Raw genomic sequence first — 20,527 nt, forward strand, 5'->3', positions numbered from 1 at the left:
GGGGCCCAGGGGCAGCAGTGGGAGTGTGGAGGAGAAGAATGGTGGCCCTGCCCCTCAGCCTGGCTGCCTTTGTCCCACGCCCCCTTAGGCCAGGGCCCATGGGGCTCCCCCAGGGATTGTCCCCTTGGCTGGATCCCACAGCTGGTCCCCACAGGGTGTTCCCATGCCTGGGCCCAGTGCTCAGTCCCACGGCCATGAATCATCCCAGGCCTGGTCCCACGGGCACTGTCCCATGGCTGCTCCCCACACTCCTGCCTGGTGCCCTGCTCTGGTCCCCGTGAGTGTTCCCTGCCTGATCCTCATACCAGGTCCCCAAGGCTGTTCAGGGGCCTGGTCTCTATGGCTGGTCCCTACACCTGGGCCCACAGCCAGACCCCAGAGCAGCTCCCCAGGCCGTGTCCACACCCTGGGGTCTCACACTGGACCCCGTGCCTGGTCCCCATCCCTGTCCCCACACCTGTCCCCATCTCTGCTCCCCACACGGGCAGGGCTCTGCAGGCAGCGTCATGGGAGCCACAGGGCCACCCACGCTGTCACAGGGCCACCCCCAGCTCGCCATCCCTGTCCAGGGGGGACAACACCCATCACTGCAGCATCCCCATCCCACCGAGGCTTGGGGCATCTGCCCCGGACCCCATCCCTGGGGCAGAGGCTCCGCAGCCCAAGGAAATCCTGCCCCCTCCCCCTCCATCCTTTCTTCTCCGCTCCCCCTGTTTCTAATTCTTTCTCCTCGCCCGTAATGAGGGGATTACACGGCAAACTCCAGCAGGACGCCTTTGTGGGGAGACAATCCGAGTGGGGAAGGCAGTTCGGGGCTTTGTCCGCCACTGCCCCCCCGGACCCGTGCTGGGGGGACATTTAGAGCAATTACTTGTCCAGAAAGTAACTGTCAATCATTCTTAAAGGGGAAGGCCTCCAATTAATAACCTCGTCTTAATCCTTTGGACTCATTTCCAATCTGCGGTGCCTTGGTGACATCTGCAACACTAAATAAAGATTCTCCCGAGCCTTAGCACGGCGGTTCTGTGACAAATAAGAAGACTAGAGGCAACTTTGGCTGCCAAAGCTGCGAGATTGGTGAGGTTGAGCCGCTTGTTTGGTTCCCGGGAGGGACCAGCAAAGTTAAATACTCCTGGAAAAGCCGAGTTGGGCCCAGCAGGTAATGCCGTTTTTTTCCAATTCGGGACAAAGCGCTGAGGGAAGATGCTGAGAAAGGGAGTGGGTGTCCCCAGGGTGTGCCTGGGGTTGGTGTTGGGGACGGGGCTGGCACCATTCCCTGGGGACTCAGGAGCGGATCGGGCGCCCGCCAGTGTCACTCGCCCCGAGTCACACAGGGCCAGGGCCAGGAGCCACCCGGGCTCCACCACCCATCCCTGGCAGCTCGGGCCCAGGGAGCCAAATCCTGGCACCCAGGTGGGCTCCCAAAGGCACAGAATGGGGTCCCAGTGGAAGGTGGGGCTGTCCCTGGACTGTCTCTTCCACATCCCCTGCTGACAGGGGAGCCCACCTGGGTGCCACCAGGGAGCCCACTCAGCGATGCTTTGCAGTGCTCAGGAAGTGAGAGGTTTTAAAGTGAGGGGTTTTGCCCACTTTGACCAGGGCTCAATGTCATTTCTGTTGCTTTTTTGGGTGTCTTTACCAGCAGCTATTCCCTCCCCCTAGCTAGCAGCCCCCACAGGAAAACCGTGGGCTGGAGCATCGAGGAGAGGGGGGGAAGGACTCCCCTGAGGTATTGGGTCCTTATGGTTCCCAGCACAGTTTTGCAGCTTAAGGGCTTAAACCCAAAAATTGCTGCTAGCATGACAGAGGCTGCAGGAAGATGTTCTTCAGGAGCCAGAGTTCAGCAGTTCCCCCAGCCCCAGCTCAGCGTGGCCTGTTTCCAGGCAGGATTCCCAAAACACTGGTGGCAAAGGCTTGGGAGTCCTGAGGCCAGTCCCTGGAGGATGGGGGAAATGGGGTGCTTGGTTGCTGCTGTCCCCCCAGCCTGGTGTGTAATGCCCCCTCGTTCCCCACTCAGGGACATTCTGTGCCCCCCAGCCAGGCTGAGGCAGATTTGGGGGAGTCCCGCCCTAGCCCCCATCCCGCAGGGTCCGGGGGTGCTGCTCTGCTGCTGGGTCACTGCTGCTCCAGTGCTCTGCTGCTCATCTCTGCTCCCAGGTCGGGGTTTGCTGCTCCCTGGGAAGATTTTGCCTCCGTTGCTTTCTGATGGGGTCAGGGGGTGAACCATGGGGCTCTGTCTTTGCACCTTAGCCCTGTCCCCCACCAGTGCCCCTCTTCTTCTCCCCATCTTATCCCCAGCCCCCCCAGCCTCTCTCACTCCTCATCAGTGCCCATCTCACCCATTCCCATTGCCCAGCTCCTTCCAGCTCCCCCCCGGCTCTGGCTCCCCCCATTGCTCCGTGGGGCCGTGGGACATGGCTGGGCAGGGCAGATGGGGATCCTGGTGGGGTTCTGGGTGCCTTGGGGGGGTCTGCGCCCCAGGAGGGTGCTCTAGGTGCTCAGCCCCCCTCTCTCCTCTCCTTGCAGGTGTGGAGCTGCGCAAATGAGAAGCAGGTAAGTGAGAGCAGGATGTCAGTGGGGGACCCCATCCCTTCCCTGTGTCCCTAACCCCAGAACATGCTGTGATGCTCACTCAGTGACCACAGGGCTCCTGCTCCCCCCGGCCCCCTGCCCCCCACCGCTGCCTTGGGGCACCCCAGGGTGCAGCACCCAACACCCCTGTCCTGACCTGTGGGTCCCCTGAGGCTGCTGGGCTGGACCCAGAGCCCCTGGGGCTACAGACACCCTGCCAGGGTGGGCCTGCAGCTCCCAAAGGCACACACACCCTGCTGCACTCCCAAAGAGACCTACACCCTGTGCTGCACTCCCAAAGAGACCTACACCCTGTGCTGCTGCACTCCCAAAGGCACACACACCCTGTGCTGCACTCCCTGCACACACACACACCCTGTGCTGCACTCCCAAAGGCACACACACCCTGCTGCACTCCCAAAGGCACACACACCCTGCTGCACTCCCTGCACACACACCCTGTGCTGCACTCCCAAAGGCACACACACCCTGCTGCACTCCCTGCACTCCCTGCACACCCTGCACACACACCCTGTGCTGCACTCCCAAAGGCACACACACCCTGCTGCACTCCCTGCACTCCCTGCACACACACACACCCTGTGCTGCACTCCCAAAGGCACACACACCCTGCTGCACTCCCTGCACACCCTGCATGCACACCCTGTGCTGCACTCCCTGTGCTGCACTCCCTGCACTCCCTGCACACACAGCTCCTGGGCATGCACTGATTGCACTGGACACACTGCCCACAGCACACACCCACAGCAGCACCAGGCACAGGCTGCTCGTGTTGGCTGCACTGCACAGACACAGCACACGCTGGGCAGGCACTGCACAGTGCCACACACGGGCACACACTGCATGGGCTGCACTGCATGGTGTGTGCCACAGGCTCTGCACGTGCCTCTGCTGCCTGTGCCATGTGCACTGCGCACACTGCACACACACCCTGCACACCCTGGGCGCACTGCACACACTGCACACCCTGCACACCCTGCACACCCTGCACACACACCCTGCACACGCTGGGCACACTGCACACACTGCACACACTGCACACCCTGCACACCCTGCACACACACCCTGCACACGCTGGGCACACTGCACACACTGCACACACACCCTGCACACACTGCACACACACCCTGCACACACTGCACACCCTGCACACCCTGTGCACCCTGTGCACACTGCACACCCTGCAGACACTGCACACACTGCACACACTGCACATACACACACTGCACACCCTGCACACCATGTACACACACTGCACACACACTGCACACACTGTGCACACTGCACACACACACTGCACACACTGCTCACACTGTGCATACACACTGCACACACTGCACACACACACTGTACACACTGCACATGCTGCACACACTGCACAGACACTGCACACACTCCTCACACTGCTCACACTACACACTGGGTGCCCACAGCTCCTGTGCCCACAGGCTGTTCATGCTCCACACACACTGTGCTCCCTGCACACCCACGGTGCTGTGCACAGCCTGCACGAGCACTGTGCACACACACTGTGCCCTGTGTGCAGCAGTGCAGACACTGCACAGCACGTGCTGCATGCATGGCACAGAGGCATTGCACCCTGGCACTGCTTCTGTGTGGTGCAAACCACCCTGCACAGATCCATCTCCACACACCCCCATCCCTGCCCACCCCTATCCCTGCCCACCCCCATCCCCACACACCCCCATCCCCGCACACCCCCATTCCTGCACACCCCCATCCCTGCACACCCCCATCCCCTCACACCCCCATCCCCACACACCCCCATCCCCGCACACCCCCATTCCTGCACACCCCCATCCCTGCACATCCCCTATCCCCACACACCCCCATCCCCACACACCCCCATCCCTACACACCCCCATTCCTGCACACTCCCATCCCTGCACACCCCCATCCCTGCCCACCCCTATCCCTGCACATCCCTATCCCTGCACACCCCCATCCCTGCACACCCCCATCCCTGCACATCCCTATCCCTGCACATCCCCATCCCCTCACACCCCCATCCCCACACACCCCCATCCCTGCACAGATCCATCCCCACACACCCCCATCCCTGCACACCCCCATCCCCACACACCCCCATCCCTGCACATCCCTATCCCTGCACACCCCCATCCCTGCACACTCCCATCCCTGCACACCCCTATCCCTGCACACCCCTATCCCCGCACATCCCTATCCCTGCACACTCCCATCCCTGCACACCCCCATCCCCGAACACCCCCATCCCCGAACACCCCCATCCCTGCACACCCCCATCCCTGCACACCCCCATCCCTGCACACCCCCATCCCTGCACACCCCCATCCCCACACGTGCACATCCACGCTCTGCATTGCTGCACACCTTCCATCGCATGCCCAGCCTTTCCCCCCGGACACCTGTGCCTCACTGGGGGCCTCCCTGAGCCCCCCTGGGCCCTGCCCAGGGTGTGTGTACCTGTGCCCAGGTACAGGCACAGCCACAGCTGCTGCAGGCACACAGTGCACAGCCCCAGTGCACACACAGCACCCCACACACACACCCTGTGTGTGCAGCCTGGGCAACACCCGACACCCAGCCTCTGCTCGCTGCCCTCTAGGACCCTCATTCCCCCCTCCCGGCATGAACTCACTCTCCTTTCCCCTCCTCACTCCCCCTGAGGCATTAGGTGAGCCTTTGCCGGCGGGTGTGGGCAATGCAGTGCCTTCCCCTTGCCCCAGGATTACAGTTTTCTGCCCCATTTCCATGTCTGCTGACATCCTCACAGTGGAAAGAGACCCTTAATCCCCTGCAAATACTGCAGGAAGATTTCAGATGCCGGATAAAAAGCTTAAAGATGAAACGTTGCGAGGGTTGAAAATGCTTATAAGCGTCACCCAAACGTTATTAGCTGGGGGACAGCGCCGGGTCACGCCCGCCCAGCCTCGGGGCTGACACGGGGTGCCCCAGCGTTCCAGGGCCAGCCTGCTCCATGGGAGAGGCTGGACAAGAGGAGCTGCAGAGGAAGGAGGGAATTAACCCAGGCTTGGTCCCCTCCAGGCCAGGGCAGAGAGAGATCAGGTTGGCTCTCAGTGATGGCACTTCCATAAATCCTCCATTTCAGAGGAAATCTGACTTTTAGCACCAGCGGGTTCAGTGGCCCGGTGGGATCTGACAGCAGGGCCAAGTCTGAGGCATCCCTTGGATTCTGGGTCAGTCCCCAGGACCCCGGGTCAGTCCCCGGGACTGTGGATCAGCCCCCAGGACACCACAGCCCTGGGATCCTCTGCTGTGGCAGAGAGGATTATGCCTTTGCATAACCTATTCTAGGGCCACCCTACCTTCCCATCCCTCCTTTTCCTCGTCCGTCCATCCCTGGGCTGGGACACGTGCGGGGCCCAAAGCCCCCAGGCCCCTCTGACTCTGCGCCGTCCCCCCAGGTGCCACCATGTTCCTCAATAAGTGCGAGGGGGACCTGGGGGAGCTGCGGAAGCCGGGGGACGGCGAGAGCTCCCCGCCGGCCGCCGCCGAGGAGGAGCAGCCCAAGAAGAAGCACCGGCGGAACCGCACCACCTTCACCACGTACCAGCTGCACGAGCTGGAGCGCGCCTTCGAGAAGTCGCACTACCCCGACGTGTACAGCCGCGAGGAGCTGGCCATGAAGGTCAACCTGCCGGAGGTCCGCGTGCAGGTAGGGAGGGCAGCACCCCCGCACCCCAATCTGCCCCTGAGCCGGGGCACGGGGACCCCGAGGTGATGGAGAGAGCTCCCCTCAGCTCTCAGCTCCAGCGCCAATGCCTCCCTCTGTGCCTCAGTTTCCCCACAGCTCGATATGGGAGTGGCATCTCTGCAGAGCCAGCTGCTCCTGACAAAGCCAGGGAAAGGGTTTAATGGCTGAGCCTTGTTCCTCTGTGGGGTCCCAGTCTGACTTACAAGGTCTCAGTTGGGCCCATGGGCCACAGGCGCCAACAGGACACAGAGATGATTTTCAGAAATTTTTCCCCTTTCTGGTGCTGGCTGCTCCCATCCCTCCTGCTGCTCGCATGGGAAAGTGACCAAAAACCCCACCTTGGCTGATTGTGGCTCCTTCCAGGTTTTTGGGCTGGGAAAGCACAAGATCCTCATGGATTTGAGGGTTTTAAGATTGTTGGCGCAGGCAGATTGGCGAGGCAGTGGGACTGGAGAGGTTTTGTTCCTTAGGCTGCAGCAAAAGACTCATGGGGGGACAGCAGAGCCTGGGAAGAGCTTGGGGTCCCACCAGTCTTCTCCCCACCTTTCCTGGACTGACAGGGTGAGATCAGGGAGGGAGAAAGGGTCAGGGAGCTGAATGAAGCCACTGTGAATGAAAGCAGTAGCCCCCAAACAAATGAACTGAATTCCCCAGGCCTCAGCCCCAGTGAAGACAATGCAGCCTTTTTTGTGGGGGTCCAAACCATAAAGACGCCTCTGCTGAGCTCTCTGAGCAACAACTGGTTTCACAGAACCACAGAATCATTCAGGTTGGAAAGGCACTCTGAGTCCATTGAGTCCAACTGCTCCCCCAGCACTGCCAAGGCCACCACCAATCCATGTCCCCAAGTGCCACATCCCCACATCTTTGAAGTCCCTCCAGGAATGAGGACTCCACCACTGCCCTAGGGAAGAAATTTCCACTAATCTCCAACCTAACCCTCCCCTAGTGCAGCTTGAGGCTGTTTCCTCCTGGGCTCCCCTCACTCCCTGGGAGCAGAGCCTGACCCCCCTGGCTGCCCCTCCTGTCAGGAGCTTTACAGAGCCAAAAGGTCCCTCCTGAGCCTCCTTTTCTCCAGGCTGAGCTCTCCCAGCTTCCTCAGCTGCTCCTCATCCAGCTTGTGCTCCAGCCCTTTCTCCAGCTCCGTTCCCTTCTCTGGACATGCAGTTTGCACCAGTGCAGCCCAGTGTCCCCAACAGCCGTGAGCAGCCCGTGGAACCCTCCCCTTTCCCACCCAGCCATTCATCTTTCCTCCCCTTTGCCTCCTGCAGCAGACCCCTGTGCCCTGTGCTGCTCTGGGGACATGGGGACCAGCACTTTAATGAGCAGTTCCCACGGGGCCAGACGTCCCCACTGGATTTGGGTCGCCAGTCCCTGTCGTTCCTGCTGGGTTTTGGCACAACTGTGGCTGTTTAACTTATGAAAGCTGTGACCAAGGGCCTGGGAAGGTCGGATAACATTGTCCCATGGACTGCTGGGAGTCTGCAGGGCCGGGGTGCACGTTCCCACGGAGCCAAAGGGGCTCTGTGCTTACACCTCTCCCTTCCACACCCTGGAGATGTCCTTGGTCTCTGGGGCTTGTGGGAGAGGTCTGGCAGAGGTGCTGGGGTTGCTGGAGTCCTGTAGGACAGCCCTTGTGGGATGGGGTACCTCAAACAGGACACCCCCACCTCGAGCACTCCCCGTGGGACACCCCACAGGGGATACAGCACAACGGGGACCCTGCCTGGGGCAGAGGCACGGGGCAGAGGCATGGGGCACCCTGCATGGGACACAGCGTGTGGGGCACACTGCAAGGGCCCAGCTGGCACAGTGAGCTCACCTTGGCTCTCACCTCGCAGGTCTGGTTCCAGAACCGACGAGCCAAGTGGAGGAGGCAGGAGAAGATGGAGGCCAGTTCCATGAAGCTCCACGACACCCCTGTGCTCTCCTTCAACCGGCCCCCCATGACCCCCAACGTGGGGCCCATGAGCAACTCCCTCCCACTCGACCCATGGCTGACGTCCCCCATCTCCAGTGCCACCACGGTTCACAGCATCCCCGGCTTCATGGGAGCCCCCCAGGCCCTGCAGCCCCCCTATGCTGGGCACTCCTTCCTCAACACGCCCCCGCCGATGGCGCAGGGCATGCAGCCCATGGCCCCCGCGCCCTACCAGTGCAGCACCCCCTTTGTGGACAAGTACCCGCTGGAGGAGGTGGACCAGAGGAGCTCCAGCATCGCCTCGCTCCGCATGAAAGCCAAGGAGCACATTCAGACCATTGACAAGACCTGGCAGCCCATTTGATGAACGCTCCCCTCCGAGCTCCCCGGCCGCCGCTCCTGCCCCCGGCGCTGGCGGGCGAGGGAGGACAGCGGGTGCTCAGCAGGACCAAGCTGGCATCGGGCAGGGATGCCAGGCTGCCTCTTCCCCACACTGACCCAGCACCAGCGGTGCCAGGGGAGCGAGTCGGGTGCTGGCAGGGCCCCACAGCTGGGGGAAGCACTCCAGGAGCTCCTTTGCCTCTCTGAGGCATCAAGATCAACTGAGGACCTGGCTGAAGCTCAGGCATCCCACTGTGCCAGCGGGCTGCCCACCACACCCCAGTTGGACACCTCCTTTCTCCACGCCCCCTCCCCTTTCCATTATTATTAATTTTTTTTTTAATGCTGCAGATTTAAACAAAAGTGAACAGAAAGCTCTAGTTTTGTAGGGAGTACTTGGGGGGATGTTTTAGCGGTGTTGGGGCACGCTGTGGTCGTGCCAGATGCGCCGAGAGCACGGGTGTGTTGTGAGTAAAGAGATGAGCTGGACGGCTGCTGCTGGCTGGAGTTGGAGCTGCGGGGCCGCGGTCGGGCCCTGCCCTCCTTAGCACGGCGTGGCTGCTGAGCCTCTGCCAGAACGGAGCTTTCCGTGGGGGCTCCATCCCTGAGCACCCTCCTGCCCTGCTCCCTCGGGATGCTGCAGGCAGGGCTGCTCCATGGCCTCAAGAGTCCCCTGCTGGACTGTCCCTTGGGGGCTGTGCCCCCCGCCCCAACACTCCCAGAGGTGCCAGGGGGGTGCTGTGCTGGGGGGAGGATGGGCAGCAGTGGGACCCCCGAGACCCTGGTGAGAGGAGGGGGTCGGCTGTGAGCCCTGGGCCCACCACAACAGGGTTCTGGGGGCACACCACACCTGGCTTATCCCTTGCCAGGTGGGAGCTGGGGGTGGTGACAAGGTGCTGTGTCCTCAGGGGCCCCCAGAGTGGCTCTGCAGCTCTGTCCCATCTGCCCACCCGCTGGAGCTCGGGGCACAGCCAGAGGCACCCTCACCCTCACCAGTATGGCCCCAGCACACGGCTGAGCCCACAGCAGCTCTGAGGTGTTAAGCACAGCTGGGACAGCAAGCCAGGGGGGTTTATCCCTGGGTGAGTGGGTGCCCGGGGTCCCTGGGATGCCCTGAGGTGTCCAGGGTTCCTGGGGTGCCCCAGTCCCTGGAGGAGCCAAACAAAGGACAACCCACTTCCCACCAAAGCTTTTCCCCAGAAAATCTTCCCACTCCGGACCTGACCAGAGTCCCCGTTGGGGGCTGGCTGGGGCAGCCTCATCCCCACCGCGTCCCCCCTGCCCCGAGCCCGCTCAGCGCCCCCAGCCCGGGGTCTCACCCGATCCAAACCCCCCGGGCCGGGCTCTGACGCCTGCAGAGCCCCGGGGTCGGGCGGGTGTGCCCGGGATGCCAGCGGGCCAGGCGAGGCACTGACCCCGGCGAGACCCTGCTCCTTGTGCCCCGTCCCCCGGCTGCTGCTGCTCGTCTGTTTCGTTAGCGACAATTAAACCTTTAACAACCCATTAAACGCATAATCGATGCTCCCCGGCTCCCCGGCCCGGCTAATGGGGCGAAGCGCCCCGGCCTAGGCGAGCTCCGGCCGGCAGATAATGAAGCAACGGCTGCGGAAGTAATGGGGTTTGATCCGGGAGACGGGACGCGCTCAATGGGGGCTGCGCTTTTCACATGACATAATTGCCGAGGCTGGCGCCAGCCCGGGGCACCCCTCGGCCTCCCGAGCGCCAACAAAGGCCGGCTGGCGCTGGGAGCGGCAGCGCCGCACCCCCGGCCCGTTTGATCGGAGCCCTAATTGGGGCGAGGGTGCTCCGGGCCGGCCCGGCAGCGCGGAGGGGGCCGGCGGGAGGATGGATGGATGGATGGATGGATGGATGGATGGATGGATGGATGGATGGATGGATGGATGGATGGATGGATGGATGCGCCCCCCCCCACCCTCGGGGCTGGGAGCTGTGTGAGTGATGGAAATGAGCTGTTTCCCTTGGGGCGGCTCGGGGGATGTCGGGGTACCCGCACTCGGTACCCCCCTTCCCTCCCGTGGGTGCGCCCGGTGCTGCGCTGCATCTCCTGCAGGAACGGGCGAGACTTCTGACCCCAAAAATGCCATTTAAACGCAGGGAGGACGCAGAAGCACCGAGCCGCCTGGCCGGACCACTTTATTGGTGCTTTCCCCGGTGGATACCCACTGGAGCCTGCCCCAGCATGTGGGAGTTTGTGTGGGAAAAATTCAAGCAAAAAGGGATTTTTTTCCCCTTCGATCCCAATCCTGTCCTGAAACTGTCCAGATGGGGCCGGTTCCTGGGGCTGTACTGTGAGGAGTGGGTGCTGCTGGCAGTGCTGGAGGTACCAGGGGATGCTCCCACCCCCTCGTGGCCGAGCAGGAGCCCTCCCGCTCCCACCCCTGTAATCTCCTCCCGCGGGATTTGCCCCTAAGCTGCTTATTTCTCTCTATTTCTCCCAGGCCTGAACGAACCTAGCCCTGCCCCGGCACGACGCCTCGAGCCTGCTGAGCCGTGGTCTCTGGCACTCTGCCCCTGCACTGCCTGGTGGTGGCCTGGCATGTGGGGCTGGCACTGCCCAGGGACGTGGGACTGGCACTGCCCAGGGATGTGGGATTGGCACTGCCCAGGGATGTGGGACTGGCACTGCCCAGGGATGTGAGGCTGGCACTGCCCAGGGATGTGGGACTGGCACTGCCTAGGGATGTGGGATTGGCACTGCCCAGGGATGGGGGTGGCATTGCCATGCCAGGGACGTGCAGTTGGGGCCCACAGTCCCAGTCGTGCTGTGCTGTGAGACCTGCACCCTTGGCAGAGGCCAGGATGGAGCCCAGCCTCTGTGCATGTCACCTGCACCCCGTCCATGCCCTGGCCCCCCAGCAGGACAGGCACGGTGCCAGGGGCCTGCGGTGATGGGGTGGCACCTCACTGTCCCTCTACAGGGTGTGGGAGCCGGGGCCCTCGGGGCTCAGGTTCTCCTCGGGGGTGTTGACCCATGAGCTCTCCCCCACGCCCCAGCTCCCGGGGGCAGAGGGGCACAGGGGGCTGTGGGCTGGGGAGGGGGGCGCTGCCCACTGCAGGTTGAGCTTGGCGATGAGCGGCCGCCCCACGTTCACCCGCTGCCGCTCCTCCACAAAGTCGTCCATGCCCTGGTAGCGGTACTGCAGGCACACGGTGAAGGCCAGCTCCTGCTGCAGGGACAGCAGCACCGTGGGCTCCTGCCCTGGCATGGCCATGCTCACACCGTGCCCCCGACACCGCTCGCCGTGGCTCTTACCCGCAGCTTCTGCAAGCCACAGACCCGGCTGTAGAGGCAGCAGGAGGGGCAGCCGAGGCTCCAGACGGGTGCCAGCGGGCTGCCCAGCTCCTCTGGGCTCTCCTTGTTGGTGCACTTGAGGTCCACATCCAGCTCCTGCCATGACAGCACCCACGTGAAGACCACCACAGCTTCCCCCCTGTTCCCCAGCATTGCCCTGGTGGGGGCTTTGCAGCTGCTCCCACCTCGGGAATATCAGTGAGCCGGGCCTCACACTTGGTGATGTCCTTGGGGGCAGCCACCACACGCGTGTAGATGATCATAATGTTGGAGAACTCGGCAGCAAAGCCCAGCTGGACGGTGACACCGCAGTCGAAGCAGAGGTGCCGGCTCTCTGGCAGCACTGGGGAGGGGACAGGGAGCACAGGGCTGGGACCTGCAGGGGCTCAGGGCTCGAGCCGTGCCCACAGCTGAGGCGGCCGCTGGGTCACCCCAGAGCAGGGCTGCTGTTGTTGCTGTCTCCAGGCTGGTGGCTCTGTGCCAGCTGTTTCTCCTCCAGGCGGGAGGAACCCAGCAGATGTTGTTCACAGCCTCTCTCTGCTCCTGGGGCTGTTTCCCCTCCAGATGCCAGCTTGGGACAGGCTGGCCATGACTCACCATGAGCCTTGGCCCACTGCAGGTTCCTGGCAGAGGACTCGTCCTGGCCCGGGGGGCGGATGGGGTCTGTCAGTGCCCGTCTCTCTGAGAGGTTGCTGCGGAGCTCCAGTGCCTGCCGGCCCCGCGTGATCTCCAGAGTGCCCATGTCTGCGGGGGCACAGGGCGTTGGCAGGGGCCCCCAGGGGGGTCACTGTTCCCCACTGCTCCTCACTCACCCTCGGCCACCTTGTCCAGCAGCACCGTGATCTTCTCATCCTCCAGCAGCCAGCGCTTGAGGAAGGTGACGAAGATGCCGTTGGAGAGCTCGCCCTGGCTCAGCTCATAGGCTTCAGCATCTGCACACCTGCAGGGACAGGGCAGTGGCTGGATCTGTCATGGGGTCTGGCACTCCCTGGGAATTGGCCCCAATAGGATGACAGCCCTAAGGAAGCCAGAGCTGGGTGCCCAGCACTCTTCCTGTTCCTATCACACCATCTGGCCACTGTGTTTGGGACAGGAGAGAATGGCCAGATCCTGGATGCTTAAAGCATCACCAGCCCAAACCCCAAAGGCTCTGGAGGAGTCTTGGGGCTTCATGCCAGCAGGTGCTGCCCAAAGCCAAGCAGTGCCATGGGCACCTCCCTGCCCTGTGAGGGACGGGCAGCTGCTGCTTGCCCAACCCCTCCAGCATCAAGGGTGGAGGGATGCAGCCGTGGGGGTCTGAGCCCCTGAGCTGGGCAGGGAGACTCAGCCCTACTGCCTGTGCCAGGGGATGGTGGGAGGGGACCCACGTGGCATAGCCAAAGACGATGTTGGCCGTGACCTCCAGCGCCCCAACCTGCGGGATGATGTCATCATTGAGGTTCCTGCAAGAGAAGAGAAGCTGGACAGAGTGAGAACCTGTCCCCCTCCCAAAACCCACCCCAAAGCACACCAGACCTTGAGGGCTGCTCTGTACCCCTCTGCCCGCCCACTACAGCATTTGCTAGCTCACAGGGGCAGCGAAGTCTTGGGGCATTTAGACAAAGACAATGGGTTTAGATGGGACCCTGGGGGTGCCCCGCTACCTGCCCCCAGGAGCCACCACCAGCAGGTCCCTGTGCTGGCTGTCCCTAAGCAGCAGCTTGTCCCCAGGTGGGTGGCAGGGCCGGGTCACCTCTTGCGGCACATGTCAAGCAGGAAGATGTTGAGGCCGGTGCGGCGCTGCTGCATCTCCTGCAGCACCCGCTGCACGCACAGGCAGTGCTCTGACGTGTAGGCGCTGGGCGCGTCGATGGGCACCATGAAGCTGTTGCCAAAATTTTCATAGCCGTGCCCGGCGTAGTAGAGCAAACCTGCTGGGGAAACAGAGGGCAGGTGACATGGTGACATCCCCTGACCTGCCAGCACCTGCTTCTTGCCTGGCTGCACCCCAAGACTCCACCAGCATAAAACCCCCCAGCTCCCCCTGGGCTGGAGCCGCCCTGGCAAGTGCTGTCGCACCGTAGACGCCCTTGTCGAGGAGGAGGAGGAACTCATCGACGGCCATCTGCATCTCAGCCTTGCGCAGGTCCAGCAGGGACACCACCTTGAAGTTGAGCTGGCACAGGAGGGCACCGAGGGCGTGAACATCCACGATGGGCGCCTGCAGCTGCTTGTGGTGCAGGTAGTGCATGTTGCCAATCAGCAGCGCCACTTTGTCCGTGGCTGCAAGGACGGGAGAGGGAGGTGCTGTTACAGAGTGGGACACACCTGCCCCCCATGCTGCCCACAGAGGTGGCACCCAGCTCTGGCCAGCATCACAGTCCCTGGGTACCAAGGTACCCTATGGCATCCCTGGCTCACTGAACCCTGAACCCTCAGGTTATGGGTAAGGGCCAGGGTTGGGGATTTGGGTTGAGGGTTAAGGCGCTGATCTGCTCTCCTAATTTGGGTTGGGGCTGGGCTGCTGTTTCACTCTTCCAATATGCTGCATCCAAGGCATTCCTGGCCTAGTAAAGCCTTATGGGGTGACAGTGGTGACACTGGCTACACTCAGAGTCCCCAGGGCCACCAGCCCCTCCTGGGCAGGCTCTTACCATACAGCTGTCCAGGGCTGCCATGCTCTAGGGAGCCTGGGAAGAGAGAAATGCTGTGCCATGGTCCTTCAGGGCCAGGGGAGCATAGCAGGCAGAGCAGCACAGACCTGTCTGCTCTGCTCCCACCTACCTCCATCCCCCTCCTGCCAGGAGCCTCCAGAGGTGAAGAGCCGTGGGCCTGTGGCAGAGGGGATGTCAGGGACCCTGTGCATGGCATCACCTCCCAGCATGGGCTGCAGTCCCCTCAAAAACTGTGCAGCCATGAGGGCTTTGCTGGGAACAGAGCAGGTGGGGGGGGTCACAGAGGTTTGTCTGGGGCCCTCACCAATCTCCACATCCACCTCCTGGCTCCACACCTCGTGGAAGAGGTTGAACACGTGGCAGGAGTAGCTGCCCCGCTCGGCCGTTGTCACCAGCTTCACCTGCCAGCAGGGCAGAGCGGGAGGCTGGGGCAGTGTGCCAGACCACACTGCACTGTGGCACGCTGTGCCATGCTGTACCATGCCGTGCCGTGCCAGAGGTCCCTCCATACCTGGAGCTGGGGTGCCTGTGCCCCTTCCACGGGGCGCCGGTTCCTGAACCACTGGTACTGGGGCGGGGGGTTGCCGATGGCTCTGCACTCCAGGGCCAGCGTGTCCCCCTCGGCCAGGCGGCACGGCCGCGGCTGCCGCAGGATCTGCAGCCCTGCCATGCTCGGGCAGTAGCCACTGCCTGGGCAAGAGAAGGGTGGGAAATCAGGCACCCAGCCATGGAAGCACTCTGCAGCACTGCTCCAGGCCTCAGGTTCTGCAGCCACAGGCCCTGGCACCCATGGGTGGCCTAAGGCAGCAGGCACGAGGAGGGCATGTGACTCCTCTGTGGGCGCCATCACCCCAGCAAGCCCAGAGACCTTCACAGCTGAGCCAGGGCCTTACGTGGCAAATGATACCGCTCAGGACCCATCCCTGTCCTGATGGGGCAAGAGGTGCCCTGCAGGAAATGTCCCAATCAGGCAAGTGGTGCCCCATACCTGCCAGCCCAGGGACAGAGAACTGAAGACCCACCTGAGCTGGGGCTGCTGCTCTTCTCCACCTGCACGTGAGCCCACCTGGAGAAGGTGAATGTGGCCCCACAGTTCACCCGGCAGATGTACCACTGGCCCGCAGGAGTGGCTGTGTCAATCACCAGCTCTGGGGATGTGGCTCCAGGCACCTACAAGACAGGAGGCCAAGGAGTGATGTGCTCCCTCACCCATGCGGGTCCCTCACCACAGCCAGGGTGTGGGGCCCTGCTCAGTGTGGCACAGTGGGACCTCACCTCCTGCCTCCCACAGAACCACTGGTACATGAGCCCGGGCGGGCCAGTTGCACAGCAGGTCAGGGACACCTGCGTCCCCTCTGCCACCACCTGCGACTCTGGTTGCACCGTGATGCGAATCCCATCCTGGACTGTGGAAGAGAAGAGACCAGCCTGGGCTGGCTGAGTCCTGCACCACCCCATACCATCCAGTCCCATCCTATTTTGCCCCACTCCCATCCACCACAGATTCTCCTCTCCCAGCCCAGCCCATCCTATCACACCGCACACCTCTGTCCTGTCCCAGCCATCTCATCCCACCTTGTCCAATTGGCATATTCAGTGCTATCCCATCTGCGCATCTCATCTTGTTTCAGCCTATCCCATTCCACTCTGCTCTATCCTACCCTAGCCTAACCCATCCTATCCCATGCTGTCCAAATCTGAACTGTCCCATCCAACCAGACCACATCCCATCCTATCTTATCCTGTTGCATCTATCCCACCCCACCCCGCCTGCCCAGCACCTCACAACCAGAGCAAGACCCTCAACAGGAATTGCTGTTCTTCACCCCCATGCCCATTTTTTCTTGCTGATCCCCTGTCCCGGTGCTCCCCCGCACCCCCGGTGCCTCTGTCCGTCCGTACCGGCGGAGCTGAGCACCCGGCAGGCCTGTTCGTGCCCCATGCGCTCCAGGCAGCCCAGCAGGTAGCGCAGGGTGCAGTCGCGCTCGGCCAGGAGCTGCAGCAGGCACTGCGTGGGGCTGCCGCGGGGCTCCAGCACCTTCAGCGAGCACATCTCCAGCTCCTCCACGCTGTGAGCGCCCGCAGCCGTCAGAGCCACAGCCCCAGGCCCAGCCCCAGGCCCAGCCCTAGCCACAGCCCTGGCCACAGCCCCAGCCCCAGCCCCAGCCCCAAGCACAGACGCAGACCCAGCTTCGGCCCCAGCTCCAGCCCCAGCCTTGGCCCCAGCCCTGGCCACAGCCCCAAGCACAGCCCCAGCCCCAGCTCTAACCACAGCCCCAGTCCCGGCCCCAGCCCCTGCCCCAGGCCCAGCCCCTGCCCCAGGCCCAGGCCCGGCCCCAGCCCCTGCCCCAGGCCCAGCCGCGGCCCCGGCCCCAGCCCCGGCCCCGGCCCCTGCCCCAGGCCCAGCCGCGGCCCCGGCCCCAGCCCCGGCCCCGGCCCCGGCTCCAGTCCCGGCCCCAGCCCCTGCCCCAGGCCCAGCCCCTGCCCCAGGCCCAGCCCCGGCCCCAGCCCCGGCCCCGGCCCCGGCCCCGGCCCCGGCCCCGGCCCCGGCCCCGGCCCCAGCCCCAGCCCCTGCCCCAGCCCCAGCCCCAGCCCCAGCCCCCAGCCCCGGCCCAGCCTCCTCCCTCGGGGCGGATGGAGCCCAGCCCTGGGGGAACCGACCCGTGCGCCCCCGCTCAGCCCCGGCAGAGCTGTGCCCACGGTGACCCGGTCGGGGACAGCCCCCGGCATGTCTCCCCCGGCCCTACCTGCACCTGAAGCGTTTCTCGGCCCCGGCCAGCTCGGCCAGCTTGCGCCAGCCCCGGCCGGCGTTATCCAGCAGCTCACACAGCCGGGCCACCACGTCCTCGCCCAGCGAGCCGATGGGCATGCTCCAGTCCCCCATCGCTCCTGGGGACGGCGATGGGCATGCTCCAGACCCCCATCACTGACAGCTGTCAGTGGGTGGGTGACGGGGTGCCAGGCCCCCATGCCCCACCAGAGCCCTCTGGGCACAGGGTGACTCAGGGGAGAGCAATGAGATCCCTGGTGCCAGGAGCCTGAGGAGGTGCTGGGACCTGGCTGGGCAGCGCTGCTGGATCTGGCCACCGGCAGGCAGCCAGGAGTGACACACATTGCCACTCTGCCAGCTGGGTGGCACAGGGGACTCCACTCACCCCCCAGCCTTGGGCAGGGAGCCAGGGCACTTTAGCCTGGCCCCAGGAAAGGGACCTTCATGGAATGGGGTCCGCAGAAGTAGAAGGAGGGGATAGCCCCCATCACCTTCCCCGTCCTTTCAGGTGACACAGAGAATGGGGCCCCAGTGGGGCAGCAGCAGCCCCCCCTTGCTGTCACCAGGCCTCTGCATGGTGGCTCTGGAGCCACCAGGAGGAGCCTACAGAGGGGTCAACATAGGGTACATGGGGGTCTTAGGGCTGGGACTCAGCTCAGCTTGCCCTGAATCCTGGAAAGATTTGTGTGACACTAACCATCTGGACGGGGCAGTTCCCCCCCCCTTCCCCTCAGGTCCCTTCCCAAGAACGCCCCCCAGAAGGACCCTTGTCCCCAGCACTGAGCTGCCCAGAGCAGCTGGGTGACACTCACCTTAAGCAGAGGGCTCCAAGGCAGAGGACAGGGACCCAGGTGCTCCGTCTGCTCACCTGCTGCTGGATTTGGGATCTGGACACACTGGGGGTGGTGAGGGAAGGGTGGGCTGCAGGCCTGGCAGGGATGGGTACTCACCACAGGGTATGGCTGAACCCCATCAGCTCCCAGGCTGTGCACTGACCCCACACAGAGGTTCAGCCCAAAGTCTCCCCCAAAATCGCCCCCGCGCTGCAGCACAGCACTTCTGCTTCCCTCCCTCTTCCTTCCTGTTGTGCAGCACGTGGGTGCAGAGCTGCCACCCCCCGCCCACAGCCCCGGGGGAGCTGGCACGGCCCGGCCCGTCACAGGGCACAGCCTGTCACAGGGCACCTGGGCCACCGCCAGGCCAGGCAGAGGCTGCACTGTCCCTTCCTCACTGCAGGAACCCACAGGCACCCCTTTTCCCCAGAACCAAACTCGAGCCCAGAAGGAGCTGCAGGGCAGTGAGTCCAAGGTGGAGGTGAGCTGAGGTGACTGTGGCACCTCTCAGCCAGGTGTGCCCAACACACAGCCAGAACCGAGGCCAGGGCATGGGCTTTGCCAGGCTGAAGCTGCCCAAGGAGAAGCAGAGTTAGAGCAGTGAGGCCCCTGTTGTGTGGGGAAGACCCTGCCTTCATTGTCCAGCCCAGCCAAGCCCTGGCATCGCAGCACCACGGCTCCTGCTGCTGGAGGAGGAAAGGAGAGCATGGTGTGGGGGTGGCACTACAACAGGCCACCATGTCCCCTCCCTCACACTGCTTGCTGTCCCACAGCACTGCCAAAGCCTGGCCCCTCCTGCCAGCCCCAGGGAGCACAGGCTGCTCAGGCCCCGAGATCCACTGGCCAGCGACGCAGTGACACGGGTGGGTCATTCCCCAGCCCACATCCCCACGGGGCCCTCAGCCCCAGCACCGTGGTACAGCAGCAGGACCCGTGTGCAGTGTGGGCTCTCTCTGTGACCCAAAACCTGAGCTTCTGTATGAACAAACACACTGAGACCTCGTGGCCTGTGCTGCCTCGGCATGAGCTTGCAAAGGGTCTGGGGTTGTCACAGCCTTTGTAAGACATAACAGCCTCACCAGAGATTTATTTTTTATTTACAGCAAGGAAAAGAGACCAAAAGCCAGGGCAGGTCCCAGTGCCACTTGTGCTGGCACACAGGGAAGCCCCCAGCTCAGCAGCACCTATAGCTTCTTGCCCTTCTTCAACTTGTTGCGCTGCCACGTGTTGTACTTCCGCAGACGCCTCCAGTACTCAAGCGAGTCGGGGTCCAGCTCCTCCAGCTTCTTGGGGGGCCCGAGGTGGATCTTAAAGAGCCTGGGGGTGAATGCAGAGGGTGTGAGGCTGTGGGAAGGATGACAAAGGGACAAGCACAGGACGGAGCAATGGACATGAGTGATCAGGATGTGCAGATCCGTCACCCCGCATCCACAGTGCACTCCCTCCTGTCTCCTGACCCTGGGGAAGGCTTCTGGGTCGCAACGGGGCAGTCTGCCTCCTCGCAGAACACTTTCCTGTCCCTCTTACACAGCTCTGTGCCCCTGGGATGGCACCTCTGGGACACAGAGAGGAGTGGGGCAGCACGCACCAGTCGGGGTACTCGGACTCGGGCTTCAGGGCCACCTCCGGACCCTCCTTGAAGTAGTTGACCCCCATGGCGTGGGTGGCGAGCATGTTGGGGTCGGTGCACACCTCCGGCCCCTTCAACGCCTCCTTCGGCGCACCCTTGCCTTTGGACTTGGCGGCTGTGGGGAAAAGGGCAGGGTGAGAACAGGGTGAGGGCAGGGTGAGGGCACAGGGTGTGCCGGGGGTGAAGGACGCAGGCAGGGGAAGGGATGGGGACTCGAGGGCAAGGGCACCGCGGGGCGCTAACAGGGACCGGGGCCGGGTTAGAGTGGGGGACACGAGGAATGGAGCTGGGCCGGCGGCACCACCGGGGAGGGCCCTAGGAGCGGGACACGGGGCCCGGAGCGTGGGCAGGGCATGGCCGGTACCAAGGGGAGAAGCGCGGGACCGGGGCACGGAGGGACGAGGGGACACATGAGGGGACACACGAAGGGACACACGGGGCCGGGGCCGGGGCCGGGGCCTGGACCGAGGAGCGGGGACCGGGGCCGGGGCCGGGAGCGAGGAGCGCGGGCCGGGGCCGGTGCCCGTGCGGGCCTCACCGGGTTTCTTGGCGTAGCCGCGGGCCGGGGCGCGGAGCGCAGCTCCCGCCGCCCACAGCAGCGCCCGGGCGGCCATGGGCGCGGGGCACGGCGGGACCGGGGCGGGGCCGCGGCCGCGCCTGCGCAGCGCGAACGGAAACGGCGGCGGGACCGTCCCGTCCCGGCCGGAGGCGCCGG

The 20,527-nt window shown here is 63.8% G+C and overlaps 3 protein-coding genes across 3 annotated transcripts; 1 reads left to right on the forward strand and 2 right to left on the reverse strand.

Moving 5' to 3' along the window:
- Positions 1-6,028: 6,028 nt before the first annotated feature.
- Positions 6,029-8,595, forward strand: RAX2 (retina and anterior neural fold homeobox 2). The gene is made up of 2 exons (XM_058040952.1): positions 6,029-6,271; positions 8,152-8,595. Exons 1-2 carry the CDS (start codon positions 6,029-6,031, stop codon positions 8,593-8,595), a joined length of 687 nt encoding a protein of 228 aa, XP_057896935.1.
- Positions 8,596-11,545: 2,950 nt separating this feature from the next.
- Positions 11,546-17,463, reverse strand: LOC131093670 (mucosa-associated lymphoid tissue lymphoma translocation protein 1-like). The gene is made up of 16 exons (XM_058040936.1): positions 17,327-17,463; positions 16,482-16,648; positions 15,855-15,985; positions 15,602-15,749; positions 15,091-15,269; positions 14,884-14,980; positions 14,689-14,736; positions 14,559-14,594; positions 13,984-14,187; positions 13,658-13,835; positions 13,293-13,367; positions 12,738-12,865; positions 12,523-12,669; positions 12,111-12,268; positions 11,887-12,021; positions 11,546-11,800 (listed from the first exon to the last, which is right to left on the reverse strand). The coding sequence occupies exons 1-16, from the start codon at positions 17,461-17,463 to the stop codon at positions 11,546-11,548; spliced, it is 2,223 nt and encodes a 740-aa protein (XP_057896919.1).
- Positions 17,464-19,256: 1,793 nt separating this feature from the next.
- MRPL54 (mitochondrial ribosomal protein L54) lies at positions 19,257-20,441 on the reverse strand. Its single transcript, XM_058040858.1, has 3 exons — positions 20,351-20,441; positions 19,771-19,927; positions 19,257-19,499 (listed from the first exon to the last, which is right to left on the reverse strand). Exons 1-3 carry the CDS (start codon positions 20,424-20,426, stop codon positions 19,367-19,369), a joined length of 366 nt encoding a protein of 121 aa, XP_057896841.1. The 5' UTR covers positions 20,427-20,441; the 3' UTR covers positions 19,257-19,366.
- Between the last annotated feature and the right edge of the window lie 86 nt (positions 20,442-20,527).

Source organism: Melospiza georgiana, chromosome 26 (genome assembly GCF_028018845.1).
Source record: "Melospiza georgiana isolate bMelGeo1 chromosome 26, bMelGeo1.pri, whole genome shotgun sequence".
Classification (NCBI taxonomy): domain Eukaryota; kingdom Metazoa; phylum Chordata; class Aves; order Passeriformes; family Passerellidae; genus Melospiza; species Melospiza georgiana.